The following is a 15,461-nucleotide window of genomic DNA, read 5'->3' on the forward strand; positions in this document are numbered from 1 at the left end:
ATTGATTTTTTTCTATTGTTTTATTCTTCTCCATTTTATTTATTTCTTCTCTGATCTTTATTATGTCCCTCTTTCTGCTGACTTTAGGCCTCATGTGTTCTTTTTCCAATTTCAATAATTGTAACGTTAGACTATTCATTTGGGTTTGTTCTTCCTTCTTTACATATGTCTGGATTGGTATATACTTTCCTCTTAGGACTGCTTTTGCTGCGTCCCACAGAGGTTGGGGCTTTGTATTGTTGTTGTCATTTATTTCTATATATTGCTGGATCTCCATAGTTTTGTCATCGATCCATTGACTATTTAGGAGCATGTTGTTAAGCCTCCACATGTTTGTGAGCCTTTTTGCTTTCTTGGTACAATTTATTTCTAGTTTTATACCTTTGTGGTCTGAAAAGTTGGTTGGTAGAATTTCAATCTTTTTGAATTTACTGAGGCTCTTTTTGTGGTCTAGTATATGGTCTATTCTGGAGAATGTTCCATGTGCACTTGAGAAGAATGTGTATCCTGTTGCTTTTGGGTGTAGGGTTCTATAGATGTCTATTAGGTCCATGTGTTCTAGTGTGTTGTTCAGTGCCTCTGTGTCCTTACTTATTTTCTGTCTGGTGGATCTGTCCTTTGGAGGGAATGGTGTGTTGAAGTCTCCTAAATTGAATGCATTGCAGTCTATTTCCTCCTTTAGTTCTGTTAGTATTTGTTTCACATATGCTGATGCTCCTGTGTTGGGTGCCTATATATTCATAATGGTTATATTCTCTTGTTGGACTGACCCCTTTATCATTATGTAATGTCCTTCTTTATCTCTTGTTACTTTCTTTGTTTTGAAGTCTATTTTGTCTGATACTAGTACTGCATCACCTGATTTTTTCTCCCTATTATTTGCATGAAATATCTTTTTCCATCCCTTGACTTTAAGTCTGTGCATGTCTTTGGGTTTGAGGTGAGTCTCTTGTAAGCAGCATATAGATGGGTCTTGTTTTTTTATCTATTCCGTGACTCTATGTCTTTTGATTGGTGCATTCAGTCCATTTACATTTAGGGTGATTATCAATAGGTATGTACTTATTGCCATTTCAGGCTTTAGATTCGTGGTTACCAAAGGTTCCAGGTTACTTTCCTTACTATCTAAGAGTCTAACTTAACTCACTTAGTATGCTGTTACAAACACAATCTGAAGGTTCTTTTCTGTTTCTCCTCCTTTTTCTTCCTCCTTCATTCTTTATATATTGGGTATTAAATTCTGTACTTTTTGTCCATCCCTTGATTGACTTTGGGTATAGTTAATTTAGTTTTTCATTTGCTACGTAATTAGCTGTTCTAGTTTCTTTACTGTGGTTTTATTACCTCTGGTGACAGCTATTCAACCTTAGGAACACTTCCATCTATAGCAGTCCCTCTAAAATAGACTGTAGAGATGGTTTGTGGGAGGTAAATTCTCTCAGCTTTTGCTAATCTGGAAATTGTTTAAGCCCGCCTTCAAATTTAAATGATAATCTTGCTGGATAAAGTAATCTTGGTTCCAGGCCCTTCTGCTTCATGGCATTAACTACATCATGCCACTCCCTTCTGGCCTGTAAGGTTTCTGCTGAGAAGTCTGATGATAGCCTTGTGGGCTTCCCTTTGTATGTGATCTTATTTCTCTCTCTGGCTGCTTTTAATAATCTGTCCTTATCCTTGATCTTTGCCATTTTAATTACTATGTGTCTTGGTTTTGTCTTCCTTGGGTCCCTTGTGTTGGGATATCTGTGCACTTCTATGGCTTGAGAGACTCTCTCCTTCCCCAGATTGGGGAAGTTTTCAGCAATTACCTCCTCAAAGACACTTTCTATTCCTTCTTCTCTCTTCTTCTTCTTCTGGTACCCCTATAATGCGAATATTGTTCTGTTTGGATTGGTCACACAGTTCTCTCAATATTCTTTCATTCTTAGAGATCCTTTTTTTCTCTCTGTGTCTCAGCTTCTTTGTATTCCTCTTCTCTAGTTTCTGTTTCATTTATCGTCTCCTCCACCGTATCCAACCTGCTTTTTAATACCTTCCATTGTGCTCTTCAGTGATTGGATCTCTGACCTGAATTCATTCCTGAGTTTTTGGATGTCTTTCTGTAGCTCCATTAGAATGTTGATGATTTTTATTTTTAACTCCCTTTCAGGAAAAGTCATGAGGTCCATATCATTTAAATCTTTCTCAGGAGTTGTATTAACAATTTTACTCTGGACAAGGTTCCTTTTGTGTTTCATGTTTGTATATGGCACCCTCTAGTGTCCAGAAGCTCTATTCTGGAGCTGCTCAGTCCCTGCAGCAATGTTGGGGGTCACAGGGGAGCAGTACTGTTGCCTGGGGGGGAGGAAAGAGCTGTTCCCTGCCTCCCGGCTGCTGTGCCTGTCTCCACTGCCAGAGCCAGTGGGCCGGGGACACAGGTAAAAGTTTTTGTCACAGAGCAGCCGGATATGGATCACTGCTTTCCACAAGCAGCTGGAATCCCAGTGTCCCCAGGAACTCTGCCTGTATTAACTTTCCAACCTGGTAGTCATGCGAGTCTCATGAAAGCACCATGAAATGTAGGTTTGTGCTTCCAGAGCAGATCTCCAGAGCTAAGTATTCAGCAGTCTCAAGCCTTCCTCTGCCTCCCTCCTCCGTTTCTCTTCCTCCTGCCAGTGACCTGGGGTGGGGGAAGGGCTCGAGTCCCGTGGAGCCACAGCTCTGGTACGTTACCCCGTTCGGTGAGGTCTGCTCTTTTCTCCAGGTGTGTGCAATCTGACACTGTCCTGTTTCTTGTTGCTCTCTCAGGATTAGTTGGGCCAACTATATTTTCTAATTGTATCCAGTTTTAGGAGGAAGCCTCTGTCTCTCCTCTCACGTGGCCATCTTTAATCCTTTTTCCTTCATAGCAGTTTTATAGTATCCCCGAAGTGAAAATAATCCATGTGTGCATCAACATATGAATAGATAAGCAAAATGTAGTATGCTCATATAACGGGATATCACTCAGCAGTGAAAAGGAACAAGCTATTGTACATGCAACAAGAATGAATCTCACCAACTTTATACTCAGCAAAAGAAGACAGACACAGAAGATTGAATAGTGTATGACTACATTTATATGAAACTCTGAAAAAGGGAAATCTGATCTATAGTGACAACAGAGAAGTTTGGCTTGGGATGGGGATTTGTATGGTGAGAATAGACTAGGAATAGACAGATTTTGTAAATGTAAATATTCTATTTGTTGATTGTGGTGTGAAAACAGGTATATACATTTGTCAAAACATCATACCAGAGTTGACTTTAAAGTGTTATGAATAAAAGAGTGTCAAATTTACAATAATATCTTTAGCATAAAACAATGGCAGAATGTGTTTGTATATTGCAGTTACTAGTTTCCAATTATTCCTTTAAAACACTGACTATGACATGAGATATGTTTTTTACCAAGTTCAATATAACATTTTGGAAAAAGCCTTTAAATATCTTAAGAATAATTAACATGCTAATTGACTTATAAAACTGTCCCTTGAAAAAGTAAATGATTTCCTATGTGCTATGTACAAATAGGTGATATAAAAATGAATGAAAAATGGGCCTGACCTCATGAGTCATGCAAATAAATGTATTCCAGGATATGTTAATAACATATCACCTCTTAATAATCAGACATTTCTGCTGATTTAATCCACAAGACAGTCTTTACATGTAGGTGTTATTATCTGCAATTTACAAATGGGATAGTTGAAGTCTGGGCAGATTAAGAAACTTGCCCAAGGTCACAAGCTAATAAGTAGTGATTTTGAAGTTCTGTCTTACTCCAAAGTCCATAGTCTATTATCAAATGCAGAGTAAAATAAATCTGAAAAGTGAATCACAAAGTGTTATGGGAGTTTATGAGCTGTCAGAAAATGTAATTTGGGTTATCAGATAAGGCTTCATGCAAGAAATACCTACTGAATACTTGAAGAGTGAGTATGATTCCAACACAGATTGCAAGAGGATAGTGCAGGCTAAGTGCTCACCATGAACATGGGGATAGGAAAAACAACTTGAGGAAAAGTGAATTGTGCAGTTTGACTAAACCTTGAAAGTAATAGTAGAAAGATAAAATAGAAGCATGTTGAAAACCACTCTATTGTAAAAGGCAGTAAGTAATGAAGTTCTGAAGACTTGTGAGCAGGAAAATCAAATTAAAGAAACCTCTTTACAAAGGTTAATTTGGCAGGAGTGTATCAAATATATTGGCATGCAGAGAATATAGGAAATGAGATTGTTGTAGTCTAGGAGAGAAGTAATAAAGGCCAGAACTACATTGGTGGTCAGTTTCAGTATGAAGAAGGGAATGAATGAGATATCTTGAGAAACAATAGAGTCCCCCCCCCAAAATTTTTATTTTTATTTGCTAAAGTGAAGGTGCCATAAGATAGGGAGAGACTGATTATCTATGTGAAATAGGCTATTTTATGAAGCAAGATCCCTCTGATTGCAGGAGGGTAAGAAACCAACAAGACAGATGGAGGAATTAGGTTTCAAAAAGAGAAAAGACACCTCTTTCTCAGATAGAAATAAAGGAAATGGAGATAGAGATATTTTGAGGTAGGAAAAAGAAAGTTGAGGTAGGTAGCCTAATTGAGTATAAGGTGTCCTGAAAACAAAGAAGGTTTGAAACAGTATTTTACATATAACCTTGTTTGATTTCTTGAAACATCTTTTTATCACTCTGTGGATTAGCTCTTGCCTTTAAGATAAAAACTGATAATTTAGTTTGTCTTCAGAGCTCTCTTCTATAACCTGAGCCCAGGGGAACCAATCGAACAATAACTCACCAAGTACCTATCACCAAAATACTATGATCTAACCAATCAGTTCTGCTTATTGTTCATAAACTGATGTGGGTAACCTTTAATCCAAATCTCCATTCTTTTCATCCTTCCCAAACCGCTTCTCCTTCTTTCTTGCTTCTGTACGTCTCATTTACTAATCAAGACTGCATTCAATACCAGTTCTTTCAAATGGCTTTCCCTGACTGCTTCAACTTATATTGGATCCTTAGTATTCCCAGCAAAAAGTTTGTACTGATAATGTTTTATTCATTTTAGCAGTTACTTATATATTGGCTTCTGCTTACTTACACTTGAGTATTTTGTCTGTGGGGAATTGCATATCAGAGATCATGAACTGTTTCTAAAAGTCCTTCTCAAAGACCAGTTATGTTTTACAATTTGTAATAGCTTTATTGAGGTATGATTAAAATAGAGTATATGTGCTTAAAGTGTACAATTTAATAAGCTTTGACATATGTATCATCAGTGAAACCTTCACCACAATCAAGATAGTGAACATATCCATCATCCTAAAAAATTTCCCTGTTCTCCTTTCCCAATGCTTCCTTCCCACTCCAGCCCACCCCACACTGTCCCCAGACAACCGCTGATCAGCTTTCTATTCCTTCAGATTAGTTTGCACTTTCGACAATTTTATGTAAATGATCATACATTATGTACTCTTTTCTACCTGGCTTATTTCACTCAGGATAATTATTTTGAACAGGTCCAGCTTCCTGGGCATGTGACTTGTGCAGTCTAACAGAATCCTGTGCTTAAAATGGCCCAGCATTTGATTTAATGCTCTGCCTTAATTTAATGCTCTGCTTTATGTTTTGAAATTCTTAAAAGTTTATGAACAAGAGGACCCATATGTTCATTTTGCACTGTGTCTCCCAAACTATGTAGCTGGTCCTCAATCAGATTCAGCTATGTTGTGGTACTTATCAATAATTCAATTACTTTTATTGCTGACCTTTATTCTATTGTGTGGATATACTATAATTTGTTCATCCATTCCCACATAATGTTTATTCATTCATGTTTGACATTTGTTTTTTTTTTCAGTTACAAATAAAGTATCTATGAACACTTGATGACAAATCTTTTTATTTTTCTTAGGGAAATACTTAGGAGTGGAATGACTGGGTCACATTCTAGGTATATGTCTCACTGAAGAAACTGCCAAAGTGTTTTCTAAAAATGGTTGTACCATTTAACATTGCCATCAGCTATATAAGAGTTTCAGTTGCTGCACATCCTGACCAACACTTGATAGGCTCAGTCTTTGAAATTTTACATGTTCTAATACATGTGTTATGCTATCCCACTGTGGTTTTAATGTTCATTTCACTGATGACTAATGATGCAGAGCCGCTTTTCATGCGCTTATTTGTTAATTGTATATTTTCTTTGCTTTAGAGACTGTTCAAATCTCTTGCCCACTTTCCTAATGGTGTAACTGTATTCTTCTTACTAAGTTTTGAGAGTAATTTTTCTGGATACAAGTCTCTTATCAGAAATATGATTGGCAAATATTTTATCCCAGTCTGTGGAGTGTTTTTCATCCTCTTAACAGTGCACTTCAAAGAGAAAAAGGTCTTCATTTTTTCCCCTTTACTTTGGTATCATTAATCCACAATTACATGAGGACATTATGTTTACTAGACTACCCCCTTCACCAAGTCCCCCCCACAAACCCCATTATAGTCACTGTCCATCAGCATAGTAAGATGCTGTAGAATCACTACTTGTCTTCTCTGTGTTGCACAGTCCTCCCAACCCCCTGTCCCACAGTACACATGCTATTTGTAATGCCTCCTTTCTTCCCCCACCATATCCCTCCCTTCTCACCCATCCTCCCCAGTCCCTTTCCCTTTGGTAACTGTTAGTCCATTGTTGGGTTCTATGACTCTGCTGCTGTTTGGTTCCTTCAGTTTTTTTTTTTTTTGTTCTTATACTCCACATATGAGTGAAATCATTTGGTACTTGTCTTTCTCCACCTGGCTTATTTCACTGAGCATAATACCCTCCAGCTCCATCCATGTTGCAAATGGCAGGATTTGTTTACTTCTTATGACTGAGTAATATTCCATTGTGTATATGTATCACATCTTCTTTATCCTTTCATCTACTGATGGACACTTAGGTTGCTTCCATTTCTTGGGTATTGTAAATAGTGCTGTGATAAACAAAGGGGTGCATCTGTCTTTTTCAAACTAGGCTGCTGTATTCTTAGGGTAAATTCCTAGAAGTGGAATTCCTGGGTCAAGTGGTATTTCTATTTTGAGCATTTTGAGGAACCTCCATACTGCTTTCCACAATGGTTGAACTAATTTACATTCCCACCAGCAGTGTAGGAGGGTTCCCCTTTCTCCACAACCTTGCCAACATTTGTAGTTGTTTGTCTTTTGGATGGTGGTGATCCTTACTGGTGTGAGGTGATATCTCATTGTGGTTTTAATTTGCATTTCTCTGATGACAGGTGATGTGGAGCATCTTTTCATATGTCTGTTGGCCATCTGAATTTCTTCTTTGGGGAACTGTCTGTTCAGCTCCTCTGCCCATCTTTTAATTGGATTATTTGCTTTTTGTTTGTTGAGGTGTGTGAGCTCTTCATATATTTTGGATGTCAACCCTTTTTCAGATCTGTCATTTATGAATATATTCTCCAATACTATAGGATGCCTTTTTGTTCTATTGATGGTGTCCTTTGCTGGACAGAAGCTTTTCAGCTTGATATAGTCCCATTTGTTCATTTTTGCTTTTGTTTCCCTTCTCCGGTGAGATCTGTTGATGAAGAAGTCGCTCATGTTTATGTCCAAGAGATTTTTGCCTATGTTTTTTTAAAAGAGTTTTATGGTTTCATGACTTACATTCAGGTCTTTGTTCCATTTCAAATTTACTTTTGTGTATGGGGTTAGATAATGATCCAGTTTCATCCTCTTACATGTAGCTGTCCAGTTTTGCCAGCACCATCTGTTGAAGAGACTGTCATTTCCCCATTGTATGTCCATGGCTCCTTTATCGTATATTAATTGATCATATATGTTTGGGTTAATGACTGGAGTCTCTATTCTGTTCCACTGCTCTGTGGCTCTGTTCTTGTGCCAGTACCAAATTGTCTTGATTACTGTGGCTTTGTAGTACAGCTTGAAGTTGGGGAGCATGATCCCCCCACTTTCTTCTTCCTTCTCAGGATTGCTGTGGCTATTTGGGGTCTTTGGTAGTTCCATATGAATTTTTGAACTATTTGCTACAGTTCGTTGAAGAATGCTGTTGGTAATTTGATAGGGATTGCATTGAATCTGTATATTGCTTTGGGCAGGATGGCCTTTTTGACAATATTAATTCTTCCTAGCTAAGAGCATGGGATGAGTTTCCATTTGTTAGTGTCCTCTTTAATTTCTCTTAAGAGTGTCTTGTAGTTTTCATGGTATAGGTCTTTCACTTCCTTGGTTAGGTTTGTCTTAGATATTTTATTCTTTTTGATGCAAGTGTGAATGGAATTGTTTGCCTGATTTCTCTTTCTGCTAGTTCATTGTTAGTGTATAGGAAAGCCACAGATTTCTGTGTATTAATTTTGTATCCTGCAACTTTGCTGAATTCCGATATTCTAGTAGTTTTGGAGTGGAGTCTTTAGGGTTTTTATATACAATATCATGTCATCTGCAAATAGTGACAGTTTGACTTCTTTACCAATGTGGGTTCCTTGTATTTCTTTGTTTTGTCTAATTGTCATGGATAGAAACTCCAGTACTATGTTGAATAACAGTGGGAAGAGTGGGCATCCCTGTCTTGTTCCCGATCTTAGAGGAAAAGCTTTCAACTTCTCACTGTTCAATATGATGTTGGCTGTGGGCTTATCATATATGGCCTTTATTATGTTGAGGTACTTGCCCTCTATACCCATTTTCCTAAGAGTTTTTATCATGAATGGATGTTGAATTTTGTTGAATGCTTTTTCAGCATCTATGGAAATGATTATGTGGTTTTTGTCCTTTTTTTTTGTTTATGTGGTGGATGATGTTGATGGATTTTTTAATGTTGTACCATCCGTGTATCCTGAGATGAATCCCACTTGGTCATGGTGTATGATCCTCTTGATGTATTTTTGAATTCGGTTTGCTAATATTTTGTTGAGTATTTTTGCATCTATGTTCATCAGGGATATTGGTCTGTAATTTTCCTTTTTGGTGGGGTCTTTGCCTGGTTTTGGTATTAGGTGATGTTGGCTTCATAGAATGAGTTTGGGAGTATTCCCTCCTCTTCTATTTATTGGAAACCTTTAAGGAGAATGGGTGTTATGTCTTCTCTGTATGTCTAATAAAATTCTGTGGTAAATCCATCTAGCCTGGGGGTTTTGCTCTTGGGTAGTTTTTTGATTACTGCTTCAATTTCATTGCTGGTAATTGGTCTGTTTAGATTTTCTGTTTCTTTCTGGGTCAGTCTTGGAAGGCTGTATTTTTCTAGCAAGTTGTCCATTTCTTCTAGGTTTTCCAGCTTGTTAGCATATAGGTTTTCATAGTACTCTCTAATAATTCTTTGTATTTCTGTTGGGTCCGTCGTGATTTTTCCTTTTTCGTTTCTGATTCTGTTGATGTGTGTTGATTCTCTTTTTCTCTTAATAAGTTTGGCTAGAGGCTTATCTATTTTGTTTGTTTTCTCAAAGAACCAGCTCTTGGTTTCATTGATTTTTTCTATTGTTTTATTCTTCTCCATTTTATTTATTTCTTCTCTGATCTTTATTATGTGCCTCCTTCTGCTGACTTTAGGCCTCATTTGTTCTTCTTTTTCCAATTTCAATAATTGTGATTTTAGACTGTTCATTTGGGATTGCTCTTCCCTTTTTAAATATGCCTGGATTGCTATATACTTTCTTCTTGGAAGTGCTTTCACTGTGTCCCACAGAAGTTGGGGCTTTGTGTTATTGCTGTCATTTGTCTCCATATATGGCTTGATCTCTATTTTAATCTGTTCATTGATCCATTGATTATTTAGGAGCACGTTAAACCTCCATGTGCTTGTGAGCCTTTTTGCTTTCTTTGTATAATTTATTTCTAGTTTTATTCCTTGGTGGTCCAAGAAGTTGGTTGGTAGAATTTCAATCTTTTGGAATTTACTGAGCCTCTTTTTGTGGCCTAGTATGTGGTCTATTCTGGAGAATGTTCCATGTGCGCTTGAGAAGAATGTGTATTCTGCTGCTTTTGGCTGTAGAGTTCTGTAGATGTGTATTAGGTCCATCTGTTCTAGTGTGTTGTTCAGTGCCTCGGTGTCCTTACTTATTTTCTGTCTGGTGGATCTGTCCTTTGGAGTGAGTGGTATGTTGAAGTCTCCTAGAACGAATGTGTTGCATTCTATTTCCTCCTTGAATTCTGTTAGTATTTGTTTCACGTATGTTGGTGCTCCTGTATTGGATGTGTATATAAAAGGTCTTCATTTTGATGAAGTTCTACTTACCAATTTTTTCCATAGATTGTTTTTGTAGTTATATGTAAGAATCTGTGCTTAAACCAAAGTCACAAAAGATTTTGTCCAGCTTTCTTGTGGAAGATTAATAATAGCTTGAAGTTCTATGTTTAGGCCTATATATTCCATTTTAAGTAAATTTTTATATAATTAAAATTTTGTTAATTTAATTTATGTTCTGAGATAGAGACTGAAGTTCATATTTGTGTTTATGGATATCCAGGTATTCCACCGTCATTTGCTGAAAACCTATCCTTTACCCACTGAATTGACTTTGTCCCTTTGTCAAAAATCTGTTGTCCATATATGTATGGATGTAGTTCTGAAATATCTATTCTGTTCCATTAATCTATTTGTCTGTTATTACACCAATGTCATACTACCTTGATTATTGTAAATCTTGAAATCAGAGGTAGTGATTTGTGTTAAGTGATGTTGCTTATGTATATTGCATGTTTCTCGCATATAATAAAAGTTGACTAGGTTTGGTATGGTTATTTTAACAGGATGTCAGCAATAGCATTAATGGGAAGTGATGTTAATTTGAGAGAAAAAAAACAACTTAGACTTTTAACCTGTTTTTCTTTTTGTAGGTATCACAATAAGAATGAATGAGAAGAAAGCTGGTGGATTTAGAATATTTTTGCCCTGCAGCAGAAGTGAGTAATGGAAATACAATTTAAAACAAATAGAACTAATGAAAACTGAAATATGAAGAGTGAGAAACCTAAACATAGGTTTTACTCTAGAAAATGATAAATTGAGCACTGTAGTTTGAAAGCAATATTGTAATTGACTACTGAGGTGAAAACTAAGGCCCAGGGATGTCCTTACCTAGAGATTATCTTGAATCGCCTCTAAATCTCGACCAATTATACAAATTTGGTTCTAGGCTGGCAAGTCAAATCTTAGTAAGTAAAATCTTTCTCTTCTTTGGCATGTTGTAAAATAAGAACTTCTTTCCTGAAGGATCATTTCATACCTTACAACCTTACAAAACTGATCATGAAAATGAAACAAAACATACACGTATGCTATTATAAACATTAATTATGTTAAACACAATACAATAAGTAGTATTTTAAATGTTCCTTTTGGGAACATTTTCTACACAGTCACAGTTAATTGCCCAGGGAACTTTAGAATGAAGATGCTTTCTTTCTTCTTGTAAATTTCCCTATAGTAAGCATATACATTTTTAATTGTGCCCAGAAACTTTGACCTACCTTCATAATTAATAGTCATCTGTTTTGAAAATCTGTGGCTTATTTTAATATACATGAAAGCCTCTTAAAAAAGTATTTGAATTCCAAGTGCTGAGGAGAAGCAGATTCCTTGGTGAGGTCTTCATTTTCAAAGATCCTGCAGGATACACCAACTGTAAATTTGGCAGAATTACTAGCTAGTGAGTGTTGCTAATCCAAGTCACCCAGTCTTTGATGGTTATTAGGTTAAAGAAAATATGATTTTTATCATAGTAAAGGGGGCAAAAGGAGAAGTTATAAATTGAGCTATAATAAATCAAGGGAATTTATATTTATTATAAAACTATCTTTGTTGTGAAAAGACTATTTATAGACCCTGGCAATAGACAGATTGGTCCAATCTGCTCAAAAAAAGATGTTAAAATTGTCAGTCAGCAGCAGCAGCTGTTCTAGAATTATCTATTAGGAGAGGCTGGGGAAATGGAGCAATCTAGTTGTTGAGGAATGGGCTGAGGGTTTTTTTTTAACACTTTAACCTTCACTTAAATTTTTCATCATAACTCTAAAAAATTTTCATCATAATTATAAATTGTTACAAAGGATATAATTTCTGTGATTTTTAGCAGCTCTATTGAGGTATAATTACAGAATAATCTGCACATATTTAAAATGAACGATTAGGCTTGACCTATGCATACATCCATGAAATTATCACCACTACCAAATAATGTACCATTTAACATCCCCATCAGCTATATAAGAGTTTCAGTTGCTGCACATCCTGGCCAACACTTGATAGGCTCAGTCTTTGAAAGTTTACATGTTCTAATATCAGTCTTTGAAAGTTTACATGTTCTAATATGTGTGTTGTGCTATCCCACTGTGGTTTTAATGTTCATTTCACTAATGACTAGATAAGTCTATCAACACCCTCCACCCCCAGATTTCCTTCAACTGCTTTGTAATCCCCTTCTAGGGGATTTGTGGAGCCATCTAGGCCTGAAGTTATTTTGTTGAAGGTTTTTAAACATGAAATTACATTTCTTTATTAAGAATAGAGCTCTTCAGATTAAATATTTCTTTAATGAGCTTTAGTAGTTTGTGCGTTTGAAGCAATTAGCCATTTCCTCTAAGCTATCTGGTTTATAGGTACAAAGTTTGTTCCAATATTCCCTATTATCCTTTTGGTACCTTTATCATTTGATGTCACTTCTCTCATTCCTGAAATTCGTAATTTGTATCCTTTTTTTCTCATCAGTCTTGTTTTATCAATTTTATTGATCTCTTGAAAAAGCTAGCTTTTATTTTCCTTATTTTTCTATTTTCTTTTCATTGCTTTCTTCTCGTTTATTATTTCTCTTCTGCTTACTTGGGGTTTCATTTACTATTTTTCCTAGATTCTTAAAATGAAAGGTGAGATAATTAATTTGAGACCTTTCTTCTTTTCTAGTACATACGCTCCCTATAAATACTGTCTTAATTTCTGCCTGCAAATTTTGATATCTTGTGTTTCATTTTCAGTCCACTCAAATACTTTCTAATTTCCATCTTTATTTTTCCTTTGGCCAATGGGTCATTTAGAAGCATGTTAGTTTCCAAATATCTGGGGACCTTTAAATATCCTGTTATTTAAATTAATTCCATTGTAGTCAGAAAACTTTATATGACTTAAATCGTTTTAAATTTGAGATTTGTTTTATGGGTTGGAATATTCTCTATCTTGATAAATGTATGTGCCTGAAAAGAGTATGTGTTCAGTTTTCATCAGATGTAATGTTCTATTAATTTAAGATGGTTGATAGTATTGTTCAATCTTCTAAAGACCTTACTGATTTTATGCCTACTTATTCTATCACTTTTGAGACAGGGGAGTTGAAATTTCCAAACATAATTGTGGAGCTATTTTTTCTAGAAGTTCCATCAGTTTTTGTTTTGTATTCTATGAAATGTTATTATTATATGTAAAACCCTTTAGGTTTGTCATGTTCTCTGATTATTTGACCCCTTTTTCATTATAAAGTGACATTTTGTATTTCTGGTAATATTCTTTGATCTGAAACCTACTTTGATATTAATACACCTATTCCAGCTTTCTCTAAAATAGTGTTAGCATGTTCTATCTTTATATGCCACAATATAGTCTTATATTTAAAGTAGGTTTCGTGTAGATACCTTGGTAATTTTTGATCAGATGCCAGACAATTTCTTTTATCTTGTTAGATGACAGGTATATGTGTTCCAGAATGCCTCCAGTACTCTGCCCTGCAAACCCTGACAGCGTGGGTCCCTCTGGACTCCCAGCTCTATGTCCACATCTCAAGGAGACTGACAGTCTATGCCCTGACCTGAAAAATCTATCCAGGAGGCAAGCTAGGGCAATCATAAGGCTCAGTTCATTTGTGTCCCATCTCTCAGAAATCACTGTCGTTTGCTCCAGATATCCAGTGTCATGAAAACTTTTGTTCATATATTTTATCCAGCTTTTCAGTTGTCCCAGGCGGGGCGGTGGGTGGGATAAATCTAGTCTCTGTTATTCCATCTTGGCCAAAGTGAAGTCTGAAGCCTATATTCCTTTTCTTTTTATCTCGACTTTAGTACTAAGACCACCATTATAATATTAAATAGTAGTGTGAAAGTGGGCTCTCTGGTAGTATTTGTTTACATGCTACATCTGGAAGTGCTCTAATTTGGGTATAATGTACATGCGTGCAAGATGCTCTAACTTGTTCTGAGTGGGATGCAAAAATCTCTAGTAGATGCTCCTTAACATTTCTATGACAGAGAATTACTTAATTTGTCAAATAAACTTATTAATAAAATTATTAAATAACCATTTTACGTTGTCAGGAGTCTAACCAAATTCTAACCACATTTCTCGGTTTTCTGTTTTTGCTCGATTTAGGAGGGAGGCTATTGTGGACATACTTGGCTTGTTAAACTTATTTTCCAATCACCACAACTGCTGTGACTGCACAGTCAGTCAGCAGCTGCCAACGCCCAACTACAAGTGCTTTCGACAGGGACTCTGAAGCCGGGCGTTCAGGGACTCTCGAAGGTGCCAGCGTTACCTCAGCCTCTCCTAGGAGCGCGCGCCCTGACACTCCCCTCTGTGCGGATTCAAGCCAGTCCGTGCCGCTCACATGACTTCGTCCAAGCAAGTTTCTTGTCACCTCAGACAGAGAACTGAACCCATGGGCTTTTTACTTAGGTGACCCCAGATGAAAATTTCCATCCCTTTTCTAGGGAACCACGAAGTTACGACAACGGAGTGAGGAAGAAGGCGGGGGTCTTGCTCAAACCCAAACCGACCCTTCTTTCTGTCTCTGATTCACTCCCGGGCTCGCTGGTTGGCTTCGGCGCGCCTGGAGGACCCCGTCCTCCGGAGAGTCCTGGCTATGGCAAAAGCAGAAAATAGAGGTATTGCTCCCGCTCTCTTGCAGGACTAGTCAAAAGGGAAGTCAGGCGGAAGCGCTGTGTGGTTGGGGCTGTTTTGGCGGGACAAGTTCTGGGTCGATTTTGGTCAGGCAGCGCTGTGCTCTCCCAAATTCCCGACAGGCTCTAGGCGGGGGGCCTTCTCGGCTTCTTTGCTGTTGCCGCCGTCGCCGTCGCTGCCGCCGTCGTTGCTGGGGGTCAGGGAGAGCCGGAGCTGTCGTAGACCCTGAGGAGTCTGTCTGTGTTGCTGATTTTGCTTGAGGAGACTTCCTTCCTACGTCACACCCTGACTCCGGTGGTGTCGAGGGGGAGTCCCTGCGGACACCTGGGCACGCAGTGGCGATGCCTCTCTTTGCCACCAATCCCTTCGATCAGGATGTTGGTGAGTCCTTTCGCCGCTCGGTGTCAGCCCCCTCCGGACACACGCCCACTCTGACCGCTGTGTGCCCGCGTTCTGGACCTCCGGACAGGGCCAGGTTCTCCTTCCCGAGGCTCCTTGTAGAGTTTGGAGGAGGTTAGGGGCTTGGCGCATCGTCTTTGAAAGAAA

General features: G+C 37.6%; 1 protein-coding gene across 5 annotated transcripts in view; it reads left to right on the forward strand.

Annotated features, from left to right (window-relative positions):
• Nucleotides 1-15,461, forward strand: part of LOC108401140 (signal transducing adapter molecule 1) — a 107,334-nt gene that overhangs the window by 6,464 nt on the left and 85,409 nt on the right. The window contains exons 1-3 of one of the 5 annotated variants that reach the window (XM_073229133.1): nt 10,886-10,936; nt 14,385-14,899; nt 15,038-15,296. In XM_073229133.1, the coding sequence (XP_073085234.1) occupies nt 15,257-15,296 (40 nt within the window). In that variant the 5' untranslated portion in view covers nt 10,886-10,936; nt 14,385-14,899; nt 15,038-15,256. Of the gene's footprint in view, nt 1-10,870; nt 10,937-14,384; nt 14,900-15,037; nt 15,297-15,461 lie in introns of those variants that run through there. The other 4 variants (XM_073229134.1, XM_073229137.1, XM_073229135.1 and 1 more) reach the window with 4 other exon arrangements.

This window comes from Manis javanica, chromosome 2 (genome assembly GCF_040802235.1).
Source record: "Manis javanica isolate MJ-LG chromosome 2, MJ_LKY, whole genome shotgun sequence".
In the NCBI taxonomy this organism is placed as follows: Eukaryota; Metazoa; Chordata; class Mammalia; order Pholidota; family Manidae; genus Manis; species Manis javanica.